We start from the raw sequence: 24,245 nt of genomic DNA on the forward strand, positions 1-24,245 counted from the left end.
TAGGTACAAACTTTTTCTGCAATATATTTCATGGTGAAGAGAAAGTAAAAGACGAGCGTGCATTGTCAGGATTTACATGATATCATGAACGGTTTTATTTTTTTAACAGAATTCTTCAACTTGTCAATCCCCTATGGAATCAAGGATTGAAGCCCAGCAATTCAAGTGGGGTGCCATGCTCGGTTGAACATAGTTGCTCATGATGGTCCAATCGTGCGGCAGCATTTCATCGGAAAACATTAATGACTGTTCCAAATGTTGTGGTAATTCATGGTTATTGTCGTTGCTATACTTGAGGCCACATGAATCTGGAAAGTAGTTGAGAAGCTCAGAGAAGTAAAGCTCCCCCATATTGGGATCCATCACAAACTCTGGTGTTTGAATATTTTCTCTGCAACCAAATGCAGAAGAAGCCTTGCAATTATCAACCTCCACAGGCTTGTCAAAGGGACGGTCACTGTCAATTGCTGGCCCTGCAACTTTGGTGTCAGAGTGTTCATCGTTGCCAGGCTCAGGCTGGGGGGACATACAAACCTTCGAGCACTTGAATGCCTTGGTCCAGACCACATTTGAACTCGTCTTTGCTGGAGATGGCACTGAGGCGTTCTTCTGGCAAAGTTTGATGTTGGGGGGCTTGTTATTGTTCTCATTAGTCTTTTCAGTTGAAATCTTTCGAGTTGGATCAGTGCTTTGGTACTGGTCTTTAACTTTTCTGCCTAGATTTGTGTTCCAGTAGTTCTTTATTTCATTGTCTGTTCGCCCTGGAAGCCTCCCAGCTATTAGAGACCACCTAAAAAGACCGAAACTGGATTATCAGCTGCCTCAGCGTCTATGCTCTATTCTCAAAACTATCTTTCCCTTGCATCATGTATATACTAGAGAGAGAGAGAGAGAGAGAGAGAGACCTGTTTCCCAAGAGCTTGTGAAGCCTAATGATGAGTTCATCTTCATCTGGTGAAATGTTACCTCTCTTGATGTCTGGTCTCAGGTAATTCAACCAGCGAAGCCTGCAGCTCTTCCCACATCTTCTCAAACCTGCAGAAGAACTAGTTATCTGGAAAGCCATGTGTATTGTTGTTCCTATCTCTTACTGAATAAAGCAGAATGAAAGATCAAAAGAAAAGAAAAGAAAGTCTTTTCTAAACTCTTATCTATCTAATTACCTGCTCTTCTGGGCATGTTTCTCCATTTTCCTTCACCATGTACTTTGATGTATTCAGTCAGAATTCGGTCTTCTTGAGCAGTCCAAGCACCTCTGTTCAAGCCCTCTTTAGCACAACAAGGGCTTCTCCCCATCTTGGCAATGGCAAAGAAGCACGTATGCCTGAATATTGAATGTTTCCTCTGCTTTACAGCCGTACTTATAGCTTTATTTTTGTCCAAAAGAATAATTTCCATGCTCTTACTAATTTCATTAATTGGCCCATATGTCTTATTGCTGAGTGGTCCTAGCTTTCTCACTGGCATCAACCATAGCTATAAGTTATAACCAATATGTGTGTGTGGGTGGAGAGACACAAAAAATAAAAAAATAAAATACCAGAAAGAAGAAGAAATGTAGGGTAAATGTAATTTTCATTTGAAATAGATCATCTTGGCATAATGTGAATTTTAAGGTTAATAGATCAGATTTATGAACAAGAGTTCTCTGGAAGAATTTGTCAGGAAAAGGCAAAAAAACAAAATGCGTCAAGAAATGAGGGTTGGGATATACACAATTTACCGGCATGAGCTGATCTCAAGAGTCAATCTTGTGCGCTGGTCTTAGTCAAGGATTAGACATTTTTGCCATGCCAGTTATGCATCCCATCCATGCATACTGATACTGCCGTGTGATTCACGGTTAATTAAAGATAACCCCAAAAAATTGAAAAAAATAAAATTAAACAAAATTATGTAGTATTTTATATATATATATATATATAGGAAGACATGTACCATATTACTAAACAATGTGAGTTTTGTAAAATAATAACTTTATTTTTATTAATTATATCGATAAAAAAATTAATAAAAAAGTGAATTAATTTTTTAATGAAAAGAGTAATATATTTTTAAAAAATAAAAATATTTGAACACTCGTAGCCAATAGCCGCCCTCCCAATGGCCGCCATCAATTAGTACAAATGAATGAATTGTCTCTTTCCAGCCTTCACTAATAATTTGGAGCTTCACATCCGAACTAACTTTCTAAAGACCTCTCCAAATTGAATGTTTGTTGAGTCACGCCACTATATATATATATATATATATAAAGAGAGAGATAGAGATAGAGATAGATATAGACAGAGACACACGTGGGTTAATGAATATTGTTCATGTTCGGTTCACTTGCATCATCCACTTTGAGCGTTCATGTCTCAATCATAGACGTTAACGTGCAGCTTTTTTATTCCTTCAATAATTTGGAGTATACGTAAATGGAAAAATCTGGATAAAATTACAGTGTATTACTATATATATTAATTTAATGTGATTGAAATTTTATTAAAAATAATATTAATTTAAATTTTAAATATAAAAAAATAGTATTGATATATAAATTAATATGTGATTTTTTTATATATAGTAAAATTCTACATAAATATATATACATATATAAATATATATATATATATATATTTATATGTACGTGTATATGTAGTGTTTGTCCATATCAAGATATTCTCTTAAAAAAAAAATTGGATTTACATGACTACGTGCATGCGTTTGGTGCCAGGATGATAATAGACTTATTACACTATTATTACTTATTTATTATTTTAATTTATTTGAGATTTTTATTTTTTATTATTATTTTTAAATATTTTTTTAACATCCTTAATCATTAAATAAATTAAAAAAATATTCAACTTTATTAATAATCACTTTCTTAACTACTAAGTAAAAAATAAATTAAAAAAATATAAAAAAATTAGTAAAAAAGTAGTAGGAATATAATAAGTCTATCATTATTTTATTACAATGTGATCCTAAAATTCAAGGAATACACCAGCGAGTTTTATTAATTTGTGAATTCTTCCTTTATTAGTTAAAAGAATGAAATTGCTTAATATTATTGCAATACTAGGTAGTGGTTGAAATGATAATTAATGCGACCGTAATACGATAAGAGTGCTTGGAATTTGACTCTTGTACTAAGAATTGCAATAGACATATTAATACTTGAGTTAGTCTACGTACATGTCTTAAATGAGAACTGTTTATGTAAGTTTATATAGTTATGTTTAAAAAAAATTAAAAAATTAAGTTATAATAATATTTTTTTTAAAATTATGTTTTTTTCTCTTTTTACTCTCATTCATCAATAAAATTACACACGCAGTCTCCACTAGAATTACAAATAAAACTTCTAAGTAGATTTTCTCTTAGTTTATTCAATATTGGACCACCTTTACAATCATAATAATTGCTCCAAGTTATTTAGTAATTCTCTTCTACAATCATAATAATCACATTTTGGCTTTTAATAGAAGTCTAAGTTACATATATAACCTATCAATTTGCACCTCAGATTGTCCAATTTTACATCTTTGAAATCCAAGAAGATGGAGGCTCTGCTAATAATTTTCTCAACACTCAACACAATAAATCCAACAGACATAGATTTCCTCAACATTTTTAATAATTTTTCAAACCACAATAAATGGACCCCATTTACTATGAAAGCTTATATATCTAGCCAAAGAGGTTTGGATAGTGAAGATGAAATGAGATAAGATAAGTAGAGATGAAAGTTAAAAGTTGAATAAAATATTATAATAATATTATATTTTAATATTTTGAAAGTTGCAATGATTAAATGAGATAAATTTGAGGGATTTTGTTATCCAAATTGAGCCTTAATACACAAGTAAAATGCAATATTTCAACTACTCACTTGTATGGTTACAGAAAGATTTTTTTTTTCCTTTTTTAGGCAATGGCCATTAGGGATCATTGCCAAAAGTTGTAACAAAATCGTTCCAACAAGAAAATCTCATTCCACCAACATGTCATTTTCATATAGTAACATTCAAAATTGCATTTTTCTTAACCAAAATTTTTGATATTACGTAAATGGATAAATGTCTCTTAATTTTATTTTATTTTTTTTCAAATTTGAGATGAAAAGAGATAGACACATACAGTAAGTCTTACAATATTTATTAATCAATTAATATTGTCCAAAATATTTATATAAGTAAAAATAAAGACGGTAGAACCGACCTCGTGTCTCTCTCCTGTTTGAGACCCTCGAGTTCAAACAAGAACCAGAGTGAATTTTTTCCTAAAAAAAATATATATATATATATATCAAATAAAATGGTATAATTGACATCTAGATGTAAATTTAGAACTAGGAAATAAATTGTTCAAATATGATAAAATACCACATGCATATCAAAATAATTGAGGAAATTTTTATAACTTTTAGTTCGGTTTGGTAAACAAAAATTTTCATCTCAAATTCGAAATTATCATCTTATCATTACAACTTTCCCAAATCTCCATACAAAATATAATAAATAATTTAACTTTTTTTTAACTTTTTCAAATCCCAAAACAATAATAATATTAAAATATAATATTTTAATATTTCATCTTAAACTCAAAATTTTCATCTCACTTACTGTAAGGTTCTTGCAAGAACCTTCAGCACTATACAAACACACGCAGGGAACTATCAAGAATCACTCACACACACAGAGGAAACTCAAGAATTGATGAGCAAGATTCAATGATGAATCATGCAGAGAATCTTCGAGGGATTCTCAACCTCCAAGAAATCTACTTCACTGAAAAATCCAAGATACAAACTACTAGCTTACTACTGCTTATATACTGCAGTCGTGAAGCACTGAATCAGTATTTGGTTCTGCACAAAACGCAGGTTACAAGGAATAAAACGCCAACTACACACACGGGTGGTTAAACTCCCCGTTTCATTAACACCAAACGCAGCCCACTAAACACTAAACGACACCTCCCTTATTAAGCCTCAAAACAGATCGTTTTATTAACACCATTCTTTCCGTTAAAACAGTTATTAACATCTTCTTCCTCAAAGCTTTCCCCCAAGGCACCCGTAACAATCTCCCCTTCTTCAAGGCCTTGCCCCCAAGGCACCCGTAACAATCACAAGACAGTGCCCACTAAATGAGGGTACATGGATCTCAGTTTGTATAAGTATTCCCAAGAATTATCCTCAACTGCAGCTCCTAGCCACTTTACCAATACCTCAGTAACAGCACGGTTGCCCAACTTCTTCATCCTCCTTTCTAAAATCATTTCAGGCTCAGGCTGAACACTCCCTTCATCATCAACTGGGGGAAGAGTGGACAAGGGAGAAATCTGGTCTCCTAACTTTTTCTTGAGGCAAGAAACATGAAAAACTGGATGGATTTTCGATGTAGGAGGCAAGTTCAACTTGTAAGCCACTGAACCAATCTTTTGAATCACCTGAAAGGGACCATAGAAGCGAGGGGCAAGCTTCATGTTATGCCTCATAGCTACTGATTTCTGTCTATAGGGTTGTAGTCTAAGAAAAACCCAATCTCCTTGCTCAAAACTCCTCTCTGACCTCTTTCTATCAGCAAAGAACTTCATCCTCTCTTGTGCCTTCTGTAAATTCTCTTTTAAAAAAGACAAAATCTGTTCTCTATGTTGAACTCAAGGTTTCAAGTTTCATGTGATTATAAATCTACACATGGATTTTGATGATAACAAATGAATTCAAAGAATAAAGAAGTCTCAAGCTCAAGTTGTCTACACAATGGAGTCAAGCACATCAAGGAAACAAGCATGAGCAAGAAGGGAACAAGTTCACATTAAAATTATAGAGTAATGTTGTAAATCTCTTCAAAATTCGAAATTAGGATTAATGCTCAAAATTAATATTTTATCATAAAGCATTAAAATACATTTTCCACATGTGCATGAATATTTTTGAAAATTAAATTTAAAAATTTTGAAAGATGATTGATTGTCATCTTTTGCATGTGCATGCCTTTATTAAAGGGTTGAATTTTGAAAATATTAAAGATGATTGATTGTCATCTTTCACATGTGCATGTTTTATTTGAATATTTTCAAAAGTGATTGATGCTTTTTTAGACTTATACAAAAAGTAAAAGATTAGGTTTGAATTTTTTGAAAATGAAAGTGTGCTCATTTTGTCATATGCCAAAAGTAAAAGATTAGGTTTGATTTTTTTGAAAAAGTGAATGATGTTGTCTTTGACAATTGAGAAAGAAGAACCTTTTATTTGAATTCTTTGAAAAAGTGAATGATGTTGTCTTTGACAATTGAAAAAGAAGAACCTTTTATTTGAATTTTTTGAAAAAGTGAATGATGTTGTCTTTGACATGTGAATCTTTTTAAATTTGAATATGAAGTCTCATATGCCTATAAATAGATCATTTGAGAGCTTCACATTTACAACACTAAGAGCATACAACATTCATTCAAAGCTTTCATTCTCTCTTCTCTAAACATTGAGCCTTAATCCTTGTTCATTTTGAGAGATATAGTTTGCGCTGTATTGTTCTTATTTCACTCGTTGAGGAGTGTTTTCTGATAACCTACCCACTATCAGCTTTTGTATCAGAAAAAGGGTATGTATAACCCTTGTGTGCGTAGAAAGTATTCTACACGGGGAATAATTGAATCACCACGTGTAAGGTGATTGCAAGTGTAGAGGGTGTTCTACACGGATCCTTTGTAGCGGTGTTGTTCAAAGGTGTAATAGGTTTCTATCTCCACCTGAAGGAGGTTGAATAGTGAATTTGGGAATCCTCAAGGGGTAGCTTGAGGCGAGGACGTAGGCAGTGGGGCCGAACCTCGTTAACATACTGAGTTTGCTTCTCTCTTACCCTTACTCTTTATATTTATTGTTATTTCATATTTTGTTTATATTTTATATTATATATTTGATTTATAATTGTTATTTTTTTTTAATACAACTCAATTCACCCCCCCTCTTGTGTTAGTCATCTGGGCAACAATTGGTATCAGAGCTAAGAGCTCTATTATAAGATTAACTATCTTTTGAGTTAAGATCTTATGGCTAACATTGCAGCTTCATTTGGTGAAGGTCAATCTAGTAGTCGGCCTCCACTCTTTTGTGGAGATAATTACTCATTCTGGAAAGTTAGAATGAGAATATTTCTTCAAGCTCAAGGTAGAGAAATATGGAAATGTATTGTAAATGGACCTTATATTCCAACAAAAGTGGTTGGTGGAGTAAAGGTCAAAAAGGAAGAAGAAGAGTTTGATCGTGAAGACGATAGACTTTATACTTTAAATTTAACTGCTATGAATTTATTATATAATGCTCTTAATGGAAATGAGTTTAATAGAATAATGAATTGCGCTACGGCAAAGGAAATTTGGGATAACTTGGAAGTAACTTATGAAGGAACTTCGCAAGTCAAAGAATCAAAAATTTATATTCTTACTCATGAATATGAAATGTTTAAGATGAATGATGATAAATCTATTTCTAGTATGCACACTCGTTTTACTAACATCATAAACAGCTTGACAGCTCTTGGCAAAGTTTATTCCAAGGTGGAGATAGTAAGAAAAATTCTCAACTCTTTACCAAAACGTTGAGAATCAAAAGTTACAGCGATTCTTGAAGCTAGAGACCTCAAGAAGCTTGAAGTCAATGAACTCATCGGGTCACTTATCACCCATGAGTACACATTGAAAAGAGGAGAAGAAGAAGGAAAGCCAAAGAAGAGCTTAGCACTTAAAGCTGTTCCTCATGAAAGTGAAAGTGATGAAGATGAAGAAAATGACGATAAAGATGAAGAAGTTGCGATGATAACAAGAAGAATTCAGAGGTTCTTGAAGAAAAATAAAACTCCTCCGAGGAAATCTTTCAAAAAGTTTTCCAAGAAAGATTCAGGTAAAAACGACACTTTAATCTGTTATAAATGCAATAAACCTGGTCATATCAAGCCAGATTGTCCTCTGCTAAAGAAAGATCGAAACAAGGGCAAGAAAGCAATGAAAGCTACATGGGATGATGATTCAAGTAGCTCAGATAGTGAAGCAAATAATGAAGAATCAGCAAATCTTTGTCTTATGGCTAAAGATGACATTGAGGTAACAAATCTTGATAATATTGAAAATCCTTCATATGAAGAATTGCAAAATGTTTTAGAAGAGATTTATGAGGAATTTGAAAAATTGGGTATCAAGTATACTGCTTTGAAAAAGAAAAATTCTTCTTTAACAAACGAAATTGAAATTTTAAGAAAAGAAAGTATCATTTTGAAAGATGAAAATCTTGAATTGAATAAGAAGAAAACCGATTTAGAAAATATTGTTGAAAACTTTACGAATGGAAAAAGAAATTTTGAAAAACTTCTTGGTAGTCAAAGATGTGTTTTTGACAAGGCAGGTTTGGGATATATGCCAAAACAAAAATACAAACCTTATAAAAATTTCTTTGATAATCATTCTACCTCAAAGACTAATATTCAAAATTCTTTTCATAAAAATAATTTTGTCAAAAAAAGGATATTATTATAATCATTCAAGTTTTTCATATATGTCACATGCTATTTGTAATTTTTGTAATATAAATTGTCATAATTATCATACTTGTCCTATTAGAAGAAATCATACAATGACTATTAGGGCCATATGGGTACCTAAAAATCTTGTTTCTTCTAATACTAATAAATAAAGGACCCAAAGAATTTGGGTACCAAGAAAAATCATTTTAATTGTTTTTATAGGTATGCATGAAGTCATCCACAAGCAAAAATAAGTAGTTTTTAGATAGTGGATGTTCAAGACACATGACGGGAGACAAGACTAAGTTCTTTGATCTTAGATCTAAAGAAGAAGGACACGTGACATTTGGAGACAACTCGAAAGGGAAGATCGTGGGAATAGGTAAAATTGGTAATGAATCTTCTCTCATAATTGAAGATGTTCTACTTGTTGAAGGTTTAAAACATAATCTTTTGAGCATAAGTCAATTATGTGATAAAGGATTTACAGTTATTTTTAAAATGGATAAATGCATTATTTTGAATGATCATGATTGTAATATTTGTTTTATTGCTTTTAGAAACAATAATGTTTATACAATTGATTTTGAAGAAATTACCTCACAAGATGCTATTTGCTTGTCAGCTCAAAATGAAACTAGTTGGTTATGGCATAGAAGATTAGGTCATGCCAACATGGAACTTATTTCAAAACTTTCAAAAAATGATCTTGTGAGAGGTTTACCAAAAACATATTTTCTTAAAGACAAAATTTGTGATGCATGTCAATTTGGTAAACAAACAAAAACTTCTTTTAAAACTAAGAAACATATTTCCACTACTAGACCATTGCAACTGATACACATGGATCTTTTTGGACCAAATAGAGTTGCAAGTCTAGGAGGAAAATATTATGCATTTATTATTGTTGATGATTTCTCTAGATATACTTGGGTCATCTTTCTTGCTCATAAAGATGAGGCACATAATGCATTTACCAAGTTATGCAAGAGAATTCAAAATGAAAAGGGCTATACTATTTCAAGTATCCGAAGTGATAGGGGAAAAGAGTTTGTTAATAAAAATATTGAAACATTTTGTGATGAAAACGGTTTTATTCATAATTTTTCTGCTCCTCGAACTCCTCAACAAAATGGGGTAGTAGAGAGGAAAAATAGATCTCTTCAAGAGATGGCAAGAACAATACTCAATGAGAACAACTTGCCTAGTTATTTTTGGGCCGAAGCGGTAAGTACTGCATGTTATGTTATAAATAGAGTTATGTTAAGGTCTAAATTAGATAAAACCCCCTATGAGCTTTGGAATGAGAAAAAGCCCAACATTGGTTACTTTCATGTATTTGGATGCAAATGTTTTATTTTGAATGACAGAGATAATTTAGGCAAGTTTGATGCAAAATCTGATGAAGGTATTTTTCTCGGGTATTCTACTAATAGTAAAGCTTATAGAGTATTCAACAAAAAGACTTTAACTGTACAAGAATCTATGCATGTAGTATTTGATGAATCTAATTCTCCACTCTCCAAGAAATCTATTGATGAAGAAACAGAAGGTATAAATAACACAGAAAGTCTCAATCTCAACAAAGAGAAAGCAATAGAGGAAGTTCAACATGGAGCCATCAGGAAAGATCATCAAAATTTAATACAAGATGCAACCAAACAGTGGAAATTTGTGAAAGATCATCCAGTGGAACAAATTTTGGGAGAACCTTCACAAGGTGTAAGTACTCGATCATCTCTTAGAAATATTTGTAATCATACTGCTTTTCTATCTCAAATTGAACCCAAAAATATTGATGACGCACTTCTTGATGAATCTTGGATTCTAGCTATGCAAGAAGAGTTGAATCAATTTGAAAGAAATGATGTTTGGACACTTGTTCCTAGACCCAAAAATTATACTATTATTGGAACAAAATGGGTTTTTAGAAACAAGAAAGATGAGTCTGGAGTCATTACTAGAAATAAGGCTCGACTTGTAGCCCAAGGTTTTAGTCAAGAAGAAGGAATCGATTATGATGAGACATATGCACCTGTCGCAAGATTAGAAGCTATTCGAATGCTACTTGCATATGCTTGTTATAAAGATTTCAAACTTTTTCAAATGGATGTTAAAAGTGCTTTCTTAAATGGTTTTATAAATGAAGAGGTATATGTTGAGCAACCTCCAGGTTTTGAAAATCATATTTCCCCAAATCATGTTTTCAAACTCACAAAAGCACTATATGGACTTAAACAAGCTCCTAGAGCTTGGTACGAGAGACTCAGTGGTTTCTTGATTGAAAAAGGTTTTTCAAGAGGAAAAATCGACACAACTCTTTTCATTAAATAAGAAAATGATGATATTCTTTTGATTCAGATTTATGTTGATGATATAATATTCGGTGCTACTAATGAAAATATGTGTCAAGTTTTTGCTAAGACTATGCAGGAAGAATTTGAGATGAGCATGATGGGTGAACTTACATTCTTTCTCGGATTGCAAATTAAGCAAGCAAAAAGTGGGACATTCATCAATCAATCAAAATATATTAAGGAATTACTGAAGAAGTTTGGGATGGAAAATGCTAAGGAAATTGGAACACCAATGAGCCCATCAACTAAACTTGATAAAGATGAATCCGGTAAGCCAGTTGACTCGAAAATATATCGAGGTATGATTGGTAGCTTATTATATTTAACAGCCAGTAGACCAGATATTATGTTTAGTGTGTGCTTATGTGCACGTTTTCAATCATCTCCAAAAGAATCACATTTAATTGCAGTTAAGCGCATTCTTAGATATCTTAGTGGTACAATTAACCTAGGGTTATGGTACCCTAAGCACACATCTTTCGATCTAATCAGCTACACAGATGCAGATTATGCTGGCTGTAAAATAGATCGAAAAAGTACTAGTGGAGCATGCCATTTCTTAGGTCATGCATTAGTTTCCTGGTTTAGTAAAAAACAAAATTCTGTTGCACTATCTACTGCTGAGGCAGAATATGTTGCTGCGAGTAGTTGTTGTGCTCAAGTTCTCTACATGAAGCAACAACTTCAAGATTTTAAACTCATGTATAATCACATTCCAATCAAATGTGATAATACAAGTGCTATAAATCTTTCAAAGAACCCAATACAACATTCTAGAACTAAGCATATTGAAATAAGGTATCATTTTCTTCGAGATCATGTGCAAAAAGGTGATATAATGTTAGAGTTCACAAACACACATGATCAGTTAGCAGATATTTTCACAAAACCTTTACCAGAAGATAGATTATGTATGATCAGAAGAGAAATAGGTATGATGCATGCTATGAATATCTCTTAAAAGATAGACCAGAATCAATAAAAATAGAGATAGATTTTTTTTTAATACTTTTACATAAATTTGAGATTCTTAGCCTCATGTTTGAGACGCTCATTCTCTTCATACAATATCATGTCATTCTTATTCATGGGAACCGGCAAGCGGAATGAAGAATCTAATAAAGATTTCAACTGTTTATTCTTCTGCTGAATGATTCCTTCCCTTGTGTGAGACTCTTGAACAATTTGTTGAAGTACAACAATTTGTTCTTTGAGCTTTTCAACTTCGTGATTTTTGGCTTGTAGCCGCTGAGAAAAAGCCACAATAGAGGAAGAGTAGCGAGTCCCAAGACTCACCAAGTCATAAATAGCATCAGAATCTGACTTATTAGTCAGATTATTATTTTCTTGCTGCAACATGGCACCAATGGTAGCTGCAGAAAGAACAGGAGGTTGAGATGCAGAATGCCTCATGGATGGATCTAGAGAAATGTTAGAAGAATGAGCCATTGAGAAAAGAATAGAAGGCTTAAAACGAGAATGCTGAAGGAATGCAGATGAGTTATAGAGATGAGATGAAAACTTGATGCGGATTGGATGAACTTCAGGACTGATTTTATAGAGATAGCATAAAGAATAAGACAAACTATTTTCTCTTCAAATCTTATTTAGTCAAAAGAAATACAAGATATGCTGGACACACATTGTCAAAAGTTTTTCTTACTAAGCCAGCGAGATTAACAGTAGATTGTCCCTATTTTTCTAGTAAACGATGAACCTCTGCTGTTATCTGCCGATGTTGACCTTGTATCTGAACCCTTTCTCGTTCCAGCTCCTCTATTCGTGGTTGCAGATCATGAGCATACCAATCTGCAAATTTTTTCAACTCTTGGTTTTCTTGCTTTAGCCTTTTATTCTCACTATCCTTATTAGCAAGCTTCTGTCGTAACTCAGATATTTGCATGTTAAGATGATCAATCTCACTCACCCTCGCCATTAACCTTCGAGACATGATCGTAACAGAGGCAGCATATTGATTACTGAGCATTCTTGATTCTGCAATAATCTCAGAATCAGTCTTACTAGAAAAACGGTTCACTGCTCCTATCATGGTATTGACGGCCTCAGGAGAGAAGATTGATGATTGATGCGTCAAGGGTTCCTGATTCAAGTCTGGAACATTAGTGGAAGAGAATTGCTCAGCCATTCTATCGTTGTGGAAAAACAGAACTCAGGTCAAGAAGTGATTATTTTTTTGGCATCCGATAGATGAAAATGATCTTTTTTTTATAGAAACTCGGAGCCTTCAATCCCGTTTGTCAACAACATCAGGCGATTGTTTAAATCTTCAGCCGTATTAAATTCATAGAGTTAGGCCTCGAGGCTTTGCAGCACTTGTCGGGTCACGGACGGCTCCATTTTTCAACTATCTACAGTGACTATTAAACGCATCGTTTTCTTCAGTCCATTTACTTGTTGCGGATCCTTTTTAATGATGCCAAAAGGGGGAGAAGTGTTAGACTAGAACATTAACATTGTTTAAATTGCTAAACTTGTTATATATGCTTGGAATTATATTTATACTTTTGCTTGAAAAACTAACGCATATTTTCAGGGGGAGCTTAAGTATTAATATAGGTTTCAAGTTCTATCAAATATTTGTCATCATCAAAAAGGGGGAGATTGTTGAACTCAAGGTTTCAAGTTTCATGTGATTATAAATCTACACATGGATTTTGATGATAACAAATGAATTCAAAGAATAAAGAAGTCTCAAGCTCAAGTTGTCTACACAATGGAGTCAAGCACATCAAGGAAACAAGTATGAGCAAGAAGGGAACAAGTTCACATTAAAATTATAGAGTAATGTTGTAAATCTCTTCAAAATTCGAAATTAGGATTAATGCTCAAAATTAATATTTTATCATAAAGCATTAAAATACATTTTCCACATGTGCATGAATATTTTTGAAAATTAAATTTGAAAATTTTGAAAGATGATTGATTGTCATCTTTTGCATGTGCATGCCTTTATTAAAGGGTTGAATTTTGAAAATATTAAAGATGATTGATTGTCATCTTTCACATGTGCATGTTTTATTTGAATATTTTCAAAAGTGATTGATGCTTTTTTAGACTTATACAAAAAGTAAAAGATTAGGTTTGAATTTTTTGAAAATGAAAGTGTGCTCATTTTGTCATATGCCAAAAGTAAAAGATTAGGTTTGATTTTTTTGAAAAAGTGAATGATGTTGTCTTTGACAATTGAGAAAGAAGAACCTTTTATTTGAATTCTTTGAAAAAGTGAATGATGTTGTCTTTGACAATTGAAAAAGAAGAACCTTTTATTTGAATTTTTTGAAAAAGTGAATGATGTTGTCTTTGACATGTGAATCTTTTTAAATTTGAATATGAAGTCTCATATGCCTATAAATAGATCATTTGAGAGCTTCACATTTACAACACTAAGAGCATACAACATTCATTCAAAGCTTTCATTCTCTCTTCTCTAAACATTGAGCCTTAATCCTTGTTCATTTTGAGAGATATAGTTTGCGCTGTATTGTTCTTATTTCACTCGTTGAGGAGTGTTTTCTGATAACCTACCCACTATCAGCTTTTGTATCAGAAAAAGGGTGTGTATAACCCTTGTGTGCGTAGAAAGTATTCTACACGGGGAATAGTTGAATCACCACGTGTAAGGTGATTGCAAGTGTAGAGGGTGTTCTACACGGATCCTTTGTAGCGGTGTTGTTCAAAGGTGTAATAGGTTTCTATCTCCACCTGAAGGAGGTTGAATAGTGAATTTGGGAATCCTCAAGGGGTAGCTTGAGGCGAGGACGTAGGCAGTGGGGCCGAACCTCGTTAACATACTGAGTTTGCTTCTCTCTTACCCTTACTCTTTATATTTATTGTTATTTCATATTTTGTTTATATTTTATATTATATATTTGATTTATAATTGTTATTTTTTTTTAATACAACTCAATTCACCCCCCCTCTTGTGTTAGTCATCTGGGCAACACTCTAGACTTCAAGTGTTGATCAACTGCAGCATTAGCAGTAGTGCCTGCCACATAAGAGAGTAACCTTGGTGGTGGCAGCCCATATAAGGCCTGAAATGGAGAGATTCTTGTGGAAGAATGCACAGTTGTGTTATAATGCCATTCAGCCATAGGCAACCAAGTACTCCAGCTTCTTGGTTTAGAACCAGTATATGCTCTTAGATAAGCTTCTACAGCTTTGTTTAATGCCTCAGCTTAACCATCAGATTGAGGATGGTAAGCTGAGCTCATATTCAAGATGGTACCTTGCATTTTAAAAAGCTCTTGCCAAAACCTGCTTGTAAAGACCACATCACGATCTGAAACAATGGTCCTAGGCAGACCATGAAGTTTGAAGACTCCCGAAAAAAATACTTCAGCCACTGTAGCTACTGTATATGGGTGAGACATAGGAAAGAAATGACCAAACTTAGTCAATCTATCCACCACAGTTAGGATGACTGTCATACCATTTGAACTAGGAAGCCCTTCAACAAAGTCCATAGAAATATCTACCCAAGGACTCTGAGGAATAGGTAAAGGCTGAAGAAAACCTGCTGGCAGCACATTCTCAGATTTATTAACCTGACAGACTTGACATTCTTTCACTACTCTTCTGATATCCTTTCTCATACCAGGCCAATAAAAGTCAAGCTTGGCCTTTTGCAATGTTTTATGATACCCACGGTGACCTGCTTCTGGACTGTAATGCACATGCTGCAATACTTTCTTCTAAAACAAGGATCCAGGAACTATAGCCAGTTTCCTCTTCCTTAAAATCAAGCCTTGTTGCATAGAGAAATCCTTATGAACCTGTCCACCCTTTTGTAGTTCATCAAGTAAATGAATGAACTCAGAAGACTCCTTATAGCTCTCTTTAAGTTCATCTATCCATAAAGGATTTGGAAATGAGATCATGGCCAATGTAGCTGAATCCTCTTTCATCTTCCTTGAAAGTGCATCAGCTACTTTGTTGTCCCTCCCCCTTTTGTACTCTACTTTAAAGTCATAACCCATAAGCTTGGACATTCATTTATGCTGTGCTTCTGTAGCCACTTTCTGTTCCAACAAATGCTTTAAGGCTTGTTGGTCAGTTTTGATTTTAAATGGCTGACCCAACAAGTATGGTCTCCACTTCCCCACTGCACTTACAAGTGCCAGAAATTCTTTCTCATAAGTTGATAAGAGTAATGCTTTACCCTTAAGAGCCTTACTGAAAAAAGCTATAGGCTGATTTTTCTGCATCAACACAGCCCCCAACCCAACTCCGGAAGCATCACATTCAATTGTAAATTCATGGCAAAAGTCTGGTAACCTCAAAACAGGAGGCTGAGCCATGGCATTCTTGAGTTGTAAAAAAGCTTTTTCAGCTTCTTCAGACCAAGAAAAAGAATTCTTTTTTAATAAGATGGTCAATGGGGCAGCAATTGATCCATAGTTCTTGATAAACTTCCTATAATAGCCAGTTAAGCCAAGAAAGCCTCTTAAAGCCTTAACTGTTTTAGGAAGAGGCCACTCTATCATTGCTGAAATCTTAGAAGGATCAGCTTTCACCCCTTCTCCAGATATAATATGGCCTAAATAATCAACTTCCATAACACCAAATCTACACTTAGACTTTTTAGCAAACAAAAAATGTTGCTGTAAAACAGATAAGACTGTCTTTAGATGCACTAAGTGTTGTTCCAAATCTTAACTGTAAACCAAGATATCATCGAAAAAAACCAATACAAAATTTCGAAGAAAAGGTTTAAAAACATGATTCATTAAACCTTGAAAAGTGGCAGGTGCATTAGTAAGCCCAAAAGGCATTACTAAGAACTCATAATGGCCCTCATGAGTTCTAAATGCTGTTTTAGGAATGTCTTCTTCCTTTACTCTGATTTGATGATAACCTGACCTCAAATCAAGTTTAGAGAAATACCTTGCTCCATACAACTCATCAAGAAGCTCATCAATCACAGGAATTGGAAATTTGTCCTTGACAGTTTCCTGATTTAGAGCTCTATAGTCCATGCACATCCTCCATGTGCCATCAGCTTTCTTTACAAGAAGGACAGGTGAAGAAAATGGACTTTGACTTGGTCTAATCACACCATTACTCAACAAGTCTTGAACAATCTTTTCAATTTCTGTTTTTTGATAGTGGGGGTATCTATAGGGTCTTACAGAAATTGGAGCAACTCCCTCCTTCAAGACAATTTGATGATCAAAAACTCGAGGTGGTGGCAACCCCACTGGTTCTGCAAAAACAGATTGAAACTGTTGCAAAACTTCTTCAACTTCAGGTAAATGCTGCACATTCTCTTTATCATTCTGTAGTGCTACAAGTTGCAGGAACCACCCTTGTTGGCCAATGAGAGAAGATTTCATCATATGAACTCCAGCTTCTACATGCACCTTGTCAGATAACAACCCTTGCAAGAGCAACTGCTTAGCACCAATCTGAAATTGCATTGACATTCTTGTAAAATCCCACTGAATAGGACCCAATGTTTTGAGCCATTGGACTCCCAAAACAATGTCACAACCCCCAAGCGTTAGAACATGGAAAGGGACCAAAAACTTAGTTCCTTGAATGCTTATCATCTCCTTACATGTACCTTGACTAACTATGGTAGTCCCATTAGCCACTTTAACTTGAAGCCCCCCATCATCAATCACCTTCATTTTAGTTGCCTTTATCACCAAAGGATCCAAGAAGTTGTGAGTACTTCCTGAATCCACCAAGATTTCACAAGAAAAAGAACCAATCTTGCCTAGCAACCTCATTGCATTACTATTTACACATCCAGAGATAGCATGAATAGAAACCTCAAGTACCTCGGATTCCTTCCTCACTAACTCTGTGGATTCTTGCATCAGTTGTGGTTCAACTTCTGTCACACTGTCAATAACCTCCTGTTCTTCAGCATCTTCTCCATGTAAGAAATACACCTTAGGATTCTTGCACACATGACCTGGATTCCACTTCTCATCACAGTGAAAGCACAATCCCTTCTTCCTTTTTTCATCCATTAGAGAGGCATTAACCTTTCTTAAAGGAAACATACCCTTTGAAGCCTTATTCAGCAACTCAGGAGAACCTGTGTTATCACCAGAATGCTTTTCTGAGTACTGACCATACTGCCTCCAAGACCTTCTTGAAGCTAAGACATATTCTTCTTGCAATTTTGCTAAGCCAAAGGCAGCCCCAAGATTCAGAGGATTGAACATTTTAACAGGTATTCTAATCTCATCTCTCAAGCCACTGATGAAACAACTCATCTTATGCCTCTCGGATAAACCTTTCAGCCTATTTGATAAAGATTCAAATTGTGAAGTATACAAACTAATAGAAGTAGTTTGTCTCAACCTGGTTAAAGCTTCCATTGGATCATCAAACATTGATGGTCCAAATCTCCCTTGCAAAGCAACCACTAATGATTCCCATGAATTAAACTGCCCTGAGTCCAATGCATTTTGATACCACACCAATGCCTCTCCTTGCATATGGTGTGAGGCCATCATCAACTTTTGATGGAAAGGTATTTGAAAGCAATCAAAGTACTGATTGGCTTTAAAGACCCACCCCGAAGGATCATTTCCACTGAATTGTGGAAATTCCAACCTAATACTTCTCTGAAACACAGCCCTATCCTCATGATTCCTAGGCTCACCGGATACCTCTCTGTCTCTAAACGAATTTACATTTATAGATTCAACCAAGGAACTCAAAACATTCGAAAACTGATCTAACCTTTCTGTTATAGCAGCAATTGCCTGGTGATGTCCTTCCAATTGCTTCTGAACCAAATCTTGTTGCTTCTGAGATACTTCTTTCATCGCTGCACGTGTACCTTCTGCCATCAGAATCTCTTCCCCAAGGATCGCCCACTGCTGATACCACTTGTAAGGTTCTTGCAAGAACCTTCAGCACTATACAAACACACGCAGGGAACTATCAAGAATCACTCACACACACAGAGGAAACTCAAGAATTGATGAGCAAGATTCAATGATGAATCATGCAGAGAATCTTCGAGGGATTCTCAACCTCCAAGAAATCTACTTCACTGAAAAATCCAAGATACAAACTACTAGCTTACTACTGCTTATATACTGCAGTCGTGAAGCACTGAATCAGTATTTGGTTCTGCACAAAACGCAGGTTACAAGGAATAAAACGCCAACTACACACACGGGTAGTTAAACTCCCCGTTTCATTAACACCAAACGCAGCCCACTAAACACTAAACGACACCTCCCTTATTAAGCCTCAAAACAGATCGTTTTATTAACACCATTCTTTCCGTTAAAACAGTTATTAACATCTTCTTCCTCAAAGCTTTCCCCCAAGGCACCCGTAACACTTACCAAACAGACTTGATTGGCTCTATTTCCTCAAACATGCCCTAAATCTGGTCTCGCGTATGCTGTAAGTTGCGTGAACTTGTAGCCATCTTTCAACACACATTCTAAGAGCATCCACATTGATTTATACATATACATATGTAAAATTACATTTTTAAGAGATCCAATTTGTCATATAAGCAAAACTTTCACATTGATTTATGTAAATTTGAGACAAAATAATAATAAAATATTCTCATTTTATTTTTATTTTTTTGCTTTTTTTTTAATAGGGTTTGATCTTCAAATATGTAAAATATTTGAGTAAAATATTTTTTGGAAAGTGAATGAGTAAAATATGTAAACGTAAAATATGTAGAAAGAGAGTGAGAGAAGAAAAAAAATGAATAAAATATGTTTTGAAGAGTAAATAGTAGATTTTCAAACATGTAAAGGTAATATTCATAGCTATATAAATATTTAAATATGTATAATTTAATATAGATAAATTTAAGCTCATATTATGTAAATATGACTTTGTATATACATATGCATAGACCAATGGGATGCTTGGAAAGACATAGGTCATTGTCACAACCAACGAACTCTGATAAAGTCACATGATTTTTAATGCAAAGGTCGACTTACGCTCACGACTCAACAGTTAGTAATATCATGGACCCTGCTACATTTCCTTAGAAAAACCATAGAATGTGACCATCGAACAGGCTATTTTTAAATATTTTATAAATATATATATATACAACATTATTTAAAAACGTCATCAGTGACTTTTCTGATTAGCATTATCCTATATTAACAATGGCCAAATCACGCGTGCCACTTGAGAAAAAGGACTAAACATTTGGTGGATTTAGCTTTCATCAAATTATGACATCAGAAGTCTATATCCTCTGCACTAGGGCTGTTCATATGGGCCGGGTTTTACCCGGCCCAGGCTGGAACCCGGATAACCGGGTGTCCGATTATGGTTTTCGGCCCGGATTTGATCCGGGCCGAAACCCACATTATTAAAACCGGCCCAATCCGGGCCGGTTGCGGGTATTACTCACGGGTACCGGATTTTAACCCAGTACCCGGTTTTTATAAAAACAAAAAAAAAAAAGTTGTTTCTTATTTCGTCTCTCTCTCTCTCTCTCTCTCTCTCTCTCTCTCTCTCTCTCTCTCTCTCTCTCTCTCTCGCGTCCGAGCCGAATGAAGGTAACCCTAGGCCTTCGCTTCAATTTTTGCCGCCGTCTGTCTCTCTCTCGCCGCCGCTGCCGGACTTTAGATCGGTAGTCTGTCCTCTCTCTCTCTCTCGATCGACCCAGCAAAGAAGGCAGATCTGCCATTTTTTGTTAAACATGGGTATTTTTTTGTTTTCGAGTTTTGTCTTTACGTATACTTTGGGCCATTGGGAGAAATCCAGAGTTCTTCCTATTCGATTTTTCGATTTGGTTTCATACTTCGGGCTCGCCGTTTCTCTTGCTCGATATGTTCAAGTTTTTTTTATGGGTTTTTTAGGGACAATCTGTGCTACATCTCTGTTCAAGTTCAAATCTGCAGTAGTTTTTTTAGGGTTTTTTTCCTTTGAGTACTTTGTTGATTTGGGTCTGTTCTGTTTTGAATGTACTAAGGTCTTGGGTTTTATTAGCTTTGGCTATTAGTAGATTTTAAGCTACTAGTACAGGCTAGAAGAAGATTTTCCTTGTATCTGGATTTGGATGCCAGTCCAAATCTTGCTTTGGACTGCCAAGGAATCAACCAATCCCCGGTTAAAAATGCAAGCAGTACTGGTCTCTCTCCTGTTGTATACCCAGGTCAAAAGGCGAGCTTGGAAATGTTGTATACTTGGACAATTAGGGATTGAATATGTATTAGGAGTCTTTGATGTACAATTCCGATTCTGAGAGTGATGGCATGACAGTGAGATTCAACTGCAAAGATTTGAATTGCTAGATGTGTATTGGAGTTTTGACAGAGTGTAACACCGTAACCGGGTTCAATCCAGAACCCAAAAAAAAATACCGGGTTCAATCCGGAACCCGAAATCCGGGTTTTACAAAACCCGGGTTCCGGCCCGGATCTGACCCGGGCTAACCCGGTCCGGTTTTCGGCCCGGATTTCAAATCCGGGTTCCGGTTTGGGTGTACCCGGGTTCCCGGGTCGGAACCCGGATGAACAGCCCTACTCTGCACAATGGACCTTGCTATATGCATCGTATTCATAGTGTATTTTGCCTCTTTTATTTTATTATTATATATTTATTTAATATTAAAAAAATAAGTAAAAAGAATATGTCAAATCTTTTTCAAAAAAGAAATCAAGTTCCATGTAGTCAGAAATGAAGACCTAAAACACTAGCACAATGGGTTCTTTGTCCTTGGCGCATGACTTAAAACCTATAAAAGGAAAGACTTTACATGCTTGGCAAGATGTGGGCCTCCATTATAAGACTGCTTTAAATTTTAATGTCTAATTTCAAACCTTGATCGACAATACCACATGATGCACTTGAACCTTTATTAATTGGTGCCAATCAACAACAGTTGTCAATGGGGAATGCATTATCATCAGAAAAATGAAAGAAACTTCTCATTTCCTTATTCAAACGTGCACTCTTGAGTAACGGTTTAAGCTCAATTAAAGATCATGGACCTCTCCTGTACTTTTCTGGGTTGGAAATTACTTCAAGTTTAAAGGGAATTTCAAATCTAGTTAATTCTATAAGTATGATATGGATTAAGGACTTACGCTTAGAAAGGGTGAAAGCTAAATAAGTAGCAGTTATAGAAGACTCTAGTCCGTTTGGATATAAAAAGTATTTTTTATAATTTTTTTACATCTCTATACAAAAACTCTAACTTATGATTTCCCCACCAAATAAATAAATAAATAATCTATCTTTTTGGTTCCCTTCGGCAAAGGCAGCGGCTGGTTCGGTTACACATTGTGAAGCTACCCAAAGTGCCTCGAGTGTAGTTGAACAAAACCATCATATTTCTTAAGAGGAGAAATGTATTTAACCACTAAGAGATCATATAAAATAATTCAAAAATTAATATAATTTAAAGTGATATATTAGATTACAAAATTACTTTTATTATAAAATAAATCTAATATATTATATAAAATCACATCGATTTATAAATTTACTTTTGTAAGATCTTTTTGTAGATATAGCATTTTTCTTCTTAAATTTATCTTTATTTCTTTTTTTAAGGGGAAAAAAATGAGTACTATACCCAAAGCCTCTCAACGACAAATTGATCACAACCAATTAATCTTTGATATGGTACCAAGTCACCCTAAATCATATTTGATATGAGATGGTGAATAAATAAATAAATAAAAGGGAGTTACTACAAATACATAGGGATCCCACAAAAGAATCGTTAGTTTTTTTTTTTTCAGAAGTGAACAGTCGACCCTCACTCTCCCCTATCCTGCGTCCATCCTCCATTTTACAATTTTCACTCCTGGCCAACATCCTTACAATCTTCTTCAGCAATCCAACACCTCTCCAAATTTCTTCAACAATGACCCAACAAGGGATCTCTATCCAGTAGAAACCACTATTATCCATCACCACTAAGTAGATACTGAAAGTCAACAGGTTTCAATTTTTTGTAACCTGATATGTCACCTAAAATGTAAGCCTTTCTGGTTTCTCAACAATCTTTGCAAATGTCTGAAGAAAGGCAGCCAAATCAGCCCCATAAACCATCCAGACAAATACCATACTTGGAGAATTAATTTTGGCCCTCTCGGTCGGAAGAGAAAGGGCGGAGAGAGAAAGAGAAACAGGATAGGCGGTGGGTTGTTGGTGTCGATGTAACAACTCAATGAGGCCCATGAATAAAAGGTTTATTCTTTGAGAATTTCCATCAAACACTTTGTGTACCACGCTTGTATTCTTGTTTCCATCGTCCATTGTTATCCTCTTTAGCCAACCTATTACAATCATCACTACACATATTAGTTCCAACAATTCATCCATCATCCTCGTTTCAACAACAACAAATAATTAAGTTTCATCATCCTTATTATGGGTGACGAAAATGACAACGGGGGTTGGAAAAGAAAGGGAGGAGAGAGATGGGAAGGGAGAGCAACCGAGGGAGGAACAGATAGCAGCAGGGGGAAGAGGGAGAGTAGCGGGGTAAGGAGAAAAAATAAATTAGAACAGTCAGGGAATAGAGAGCAAGGGAGGGGAGATCAAAGAAAAGAAATAAATAAAAATTAACTTGCCATGTCAGTATGTTGGATTTCTTTGTGGGTTTTTTTGTTGCTCTAGTGTTTTCCAAAAAGCAAAAACAAAACTTGATCATAACATAACAGTAAGAAGTGCGAAAGGTAGAGTGCCAATGCCCTGAAAGTTTGGGCCAGGATAATTATCTTCAGAGTTCAAAGATTGCTTGTATGAATCCTAATATATTTCTATGAAGCCATGTGTGAGAATTTTGCAACCAAATGAACATAATTGAAAGCATAATGTTTATTCTGTGCGAAATGAAAATAAAAGCCTGAGAGCATCCAAATCCAACTCTCTATACCTCTATTTTCTCCAAAGTTTAGGATTCACATTTGGGGAAAACCACAAATGCACCTTCCATCCAGCTCTCCAAAATAGAGTTTGGATTTGTAGATGCTACAATAGATCCCCAAATATGAAGAGTTCCTATACATCTCCTGTCTTCATTTCGGTTCCCCACTGTTGCGTATCTTCTTTCTTTGCATCATACTTGCTATTGAGTCTCCTTTGCATCCCATCCGGCAGCCCTTCTAATCATTTTCTCTAGTAAGTTTCTACATACCCACACCCACCTCTCTCTCTCTCTCTCTCTCTCTCTCTCTCTCTCTCTCTCTCTCTCTCTCTCTCTCTCTCTCTCTCTCTCTCTCTCTCTCTCTCTCTCTCTCTCTCTCTCTCTCTCTCTCTCATGGGAATGCTCTAGGCCGGTTGTATTGGAACCCCTATTGGTTCAATGCTCTATTATTCCACTTGTTACCATTCAATTGTGGTAGCATTGGGGCTCTAATTTGTACCATTGGGTCTCTAATTC

At 35.0% G+C, this 24,245-nt stretch overlaps 1 protein-coding gene and 1 long non-coding RNA gene across 2 annotated transcripts; both read right to left on the reverse strand.

Moving 5' to 3' along the window:
* Positions 1–1,413, reverse strand: LOC122306582 (transcription factor MYB1-like). The gene is made up of 3 exons (XM_043119006.1): positions 1,164–1,413; positions 906–1,035; positions 1–790 (listed from the first exon to the last, which is right to left on the reverse strand). The coding sequence occupies exons 1-3, from the start codon at positions 1,396–1,398 to the stop codon at positions 124–126; spliced, it is 1,032 nt and encodes a 343-aa protein (XP_042974940.1). The 5' UTR covers positions 1,399–1,413; the 3' UTR covers positions 1–123.
* Positions 1,414–22,475: 21,062 nt separating this feature from the next.
* LOC122308030 lies at positions 22,476–24,047 on the reverse strand. Its single transcript, XR_006241896.1, has 2 exons — positions 23,739–24,047; positions 22,476–23,136 (listed from the first exon to the last, which is right to left on the reverse strand). It is a non-coding gene; the product is annotated as an uncharacterized LOC122308030 (long non-coding RNA).
* Between the last annotated feature and the right edge of the window lie 198 nt (positions 24,048–24,245).

Source organism: Carya illinoinensis, chromosome 4 (assembly GCF_018687715.1).
Source record: "Carya illinoinensis cultivar Pawnee chromosome 4, C.illinoinensisPawnee_v1, whole genome shotgun sequence".
NCBI classification, from domain to species: Eukaryota; Viridiplantae; Streptophyta; class Magnoliopsida; order Fagales; family Juglandaceae; genus Carya; species Carya illinoinensis.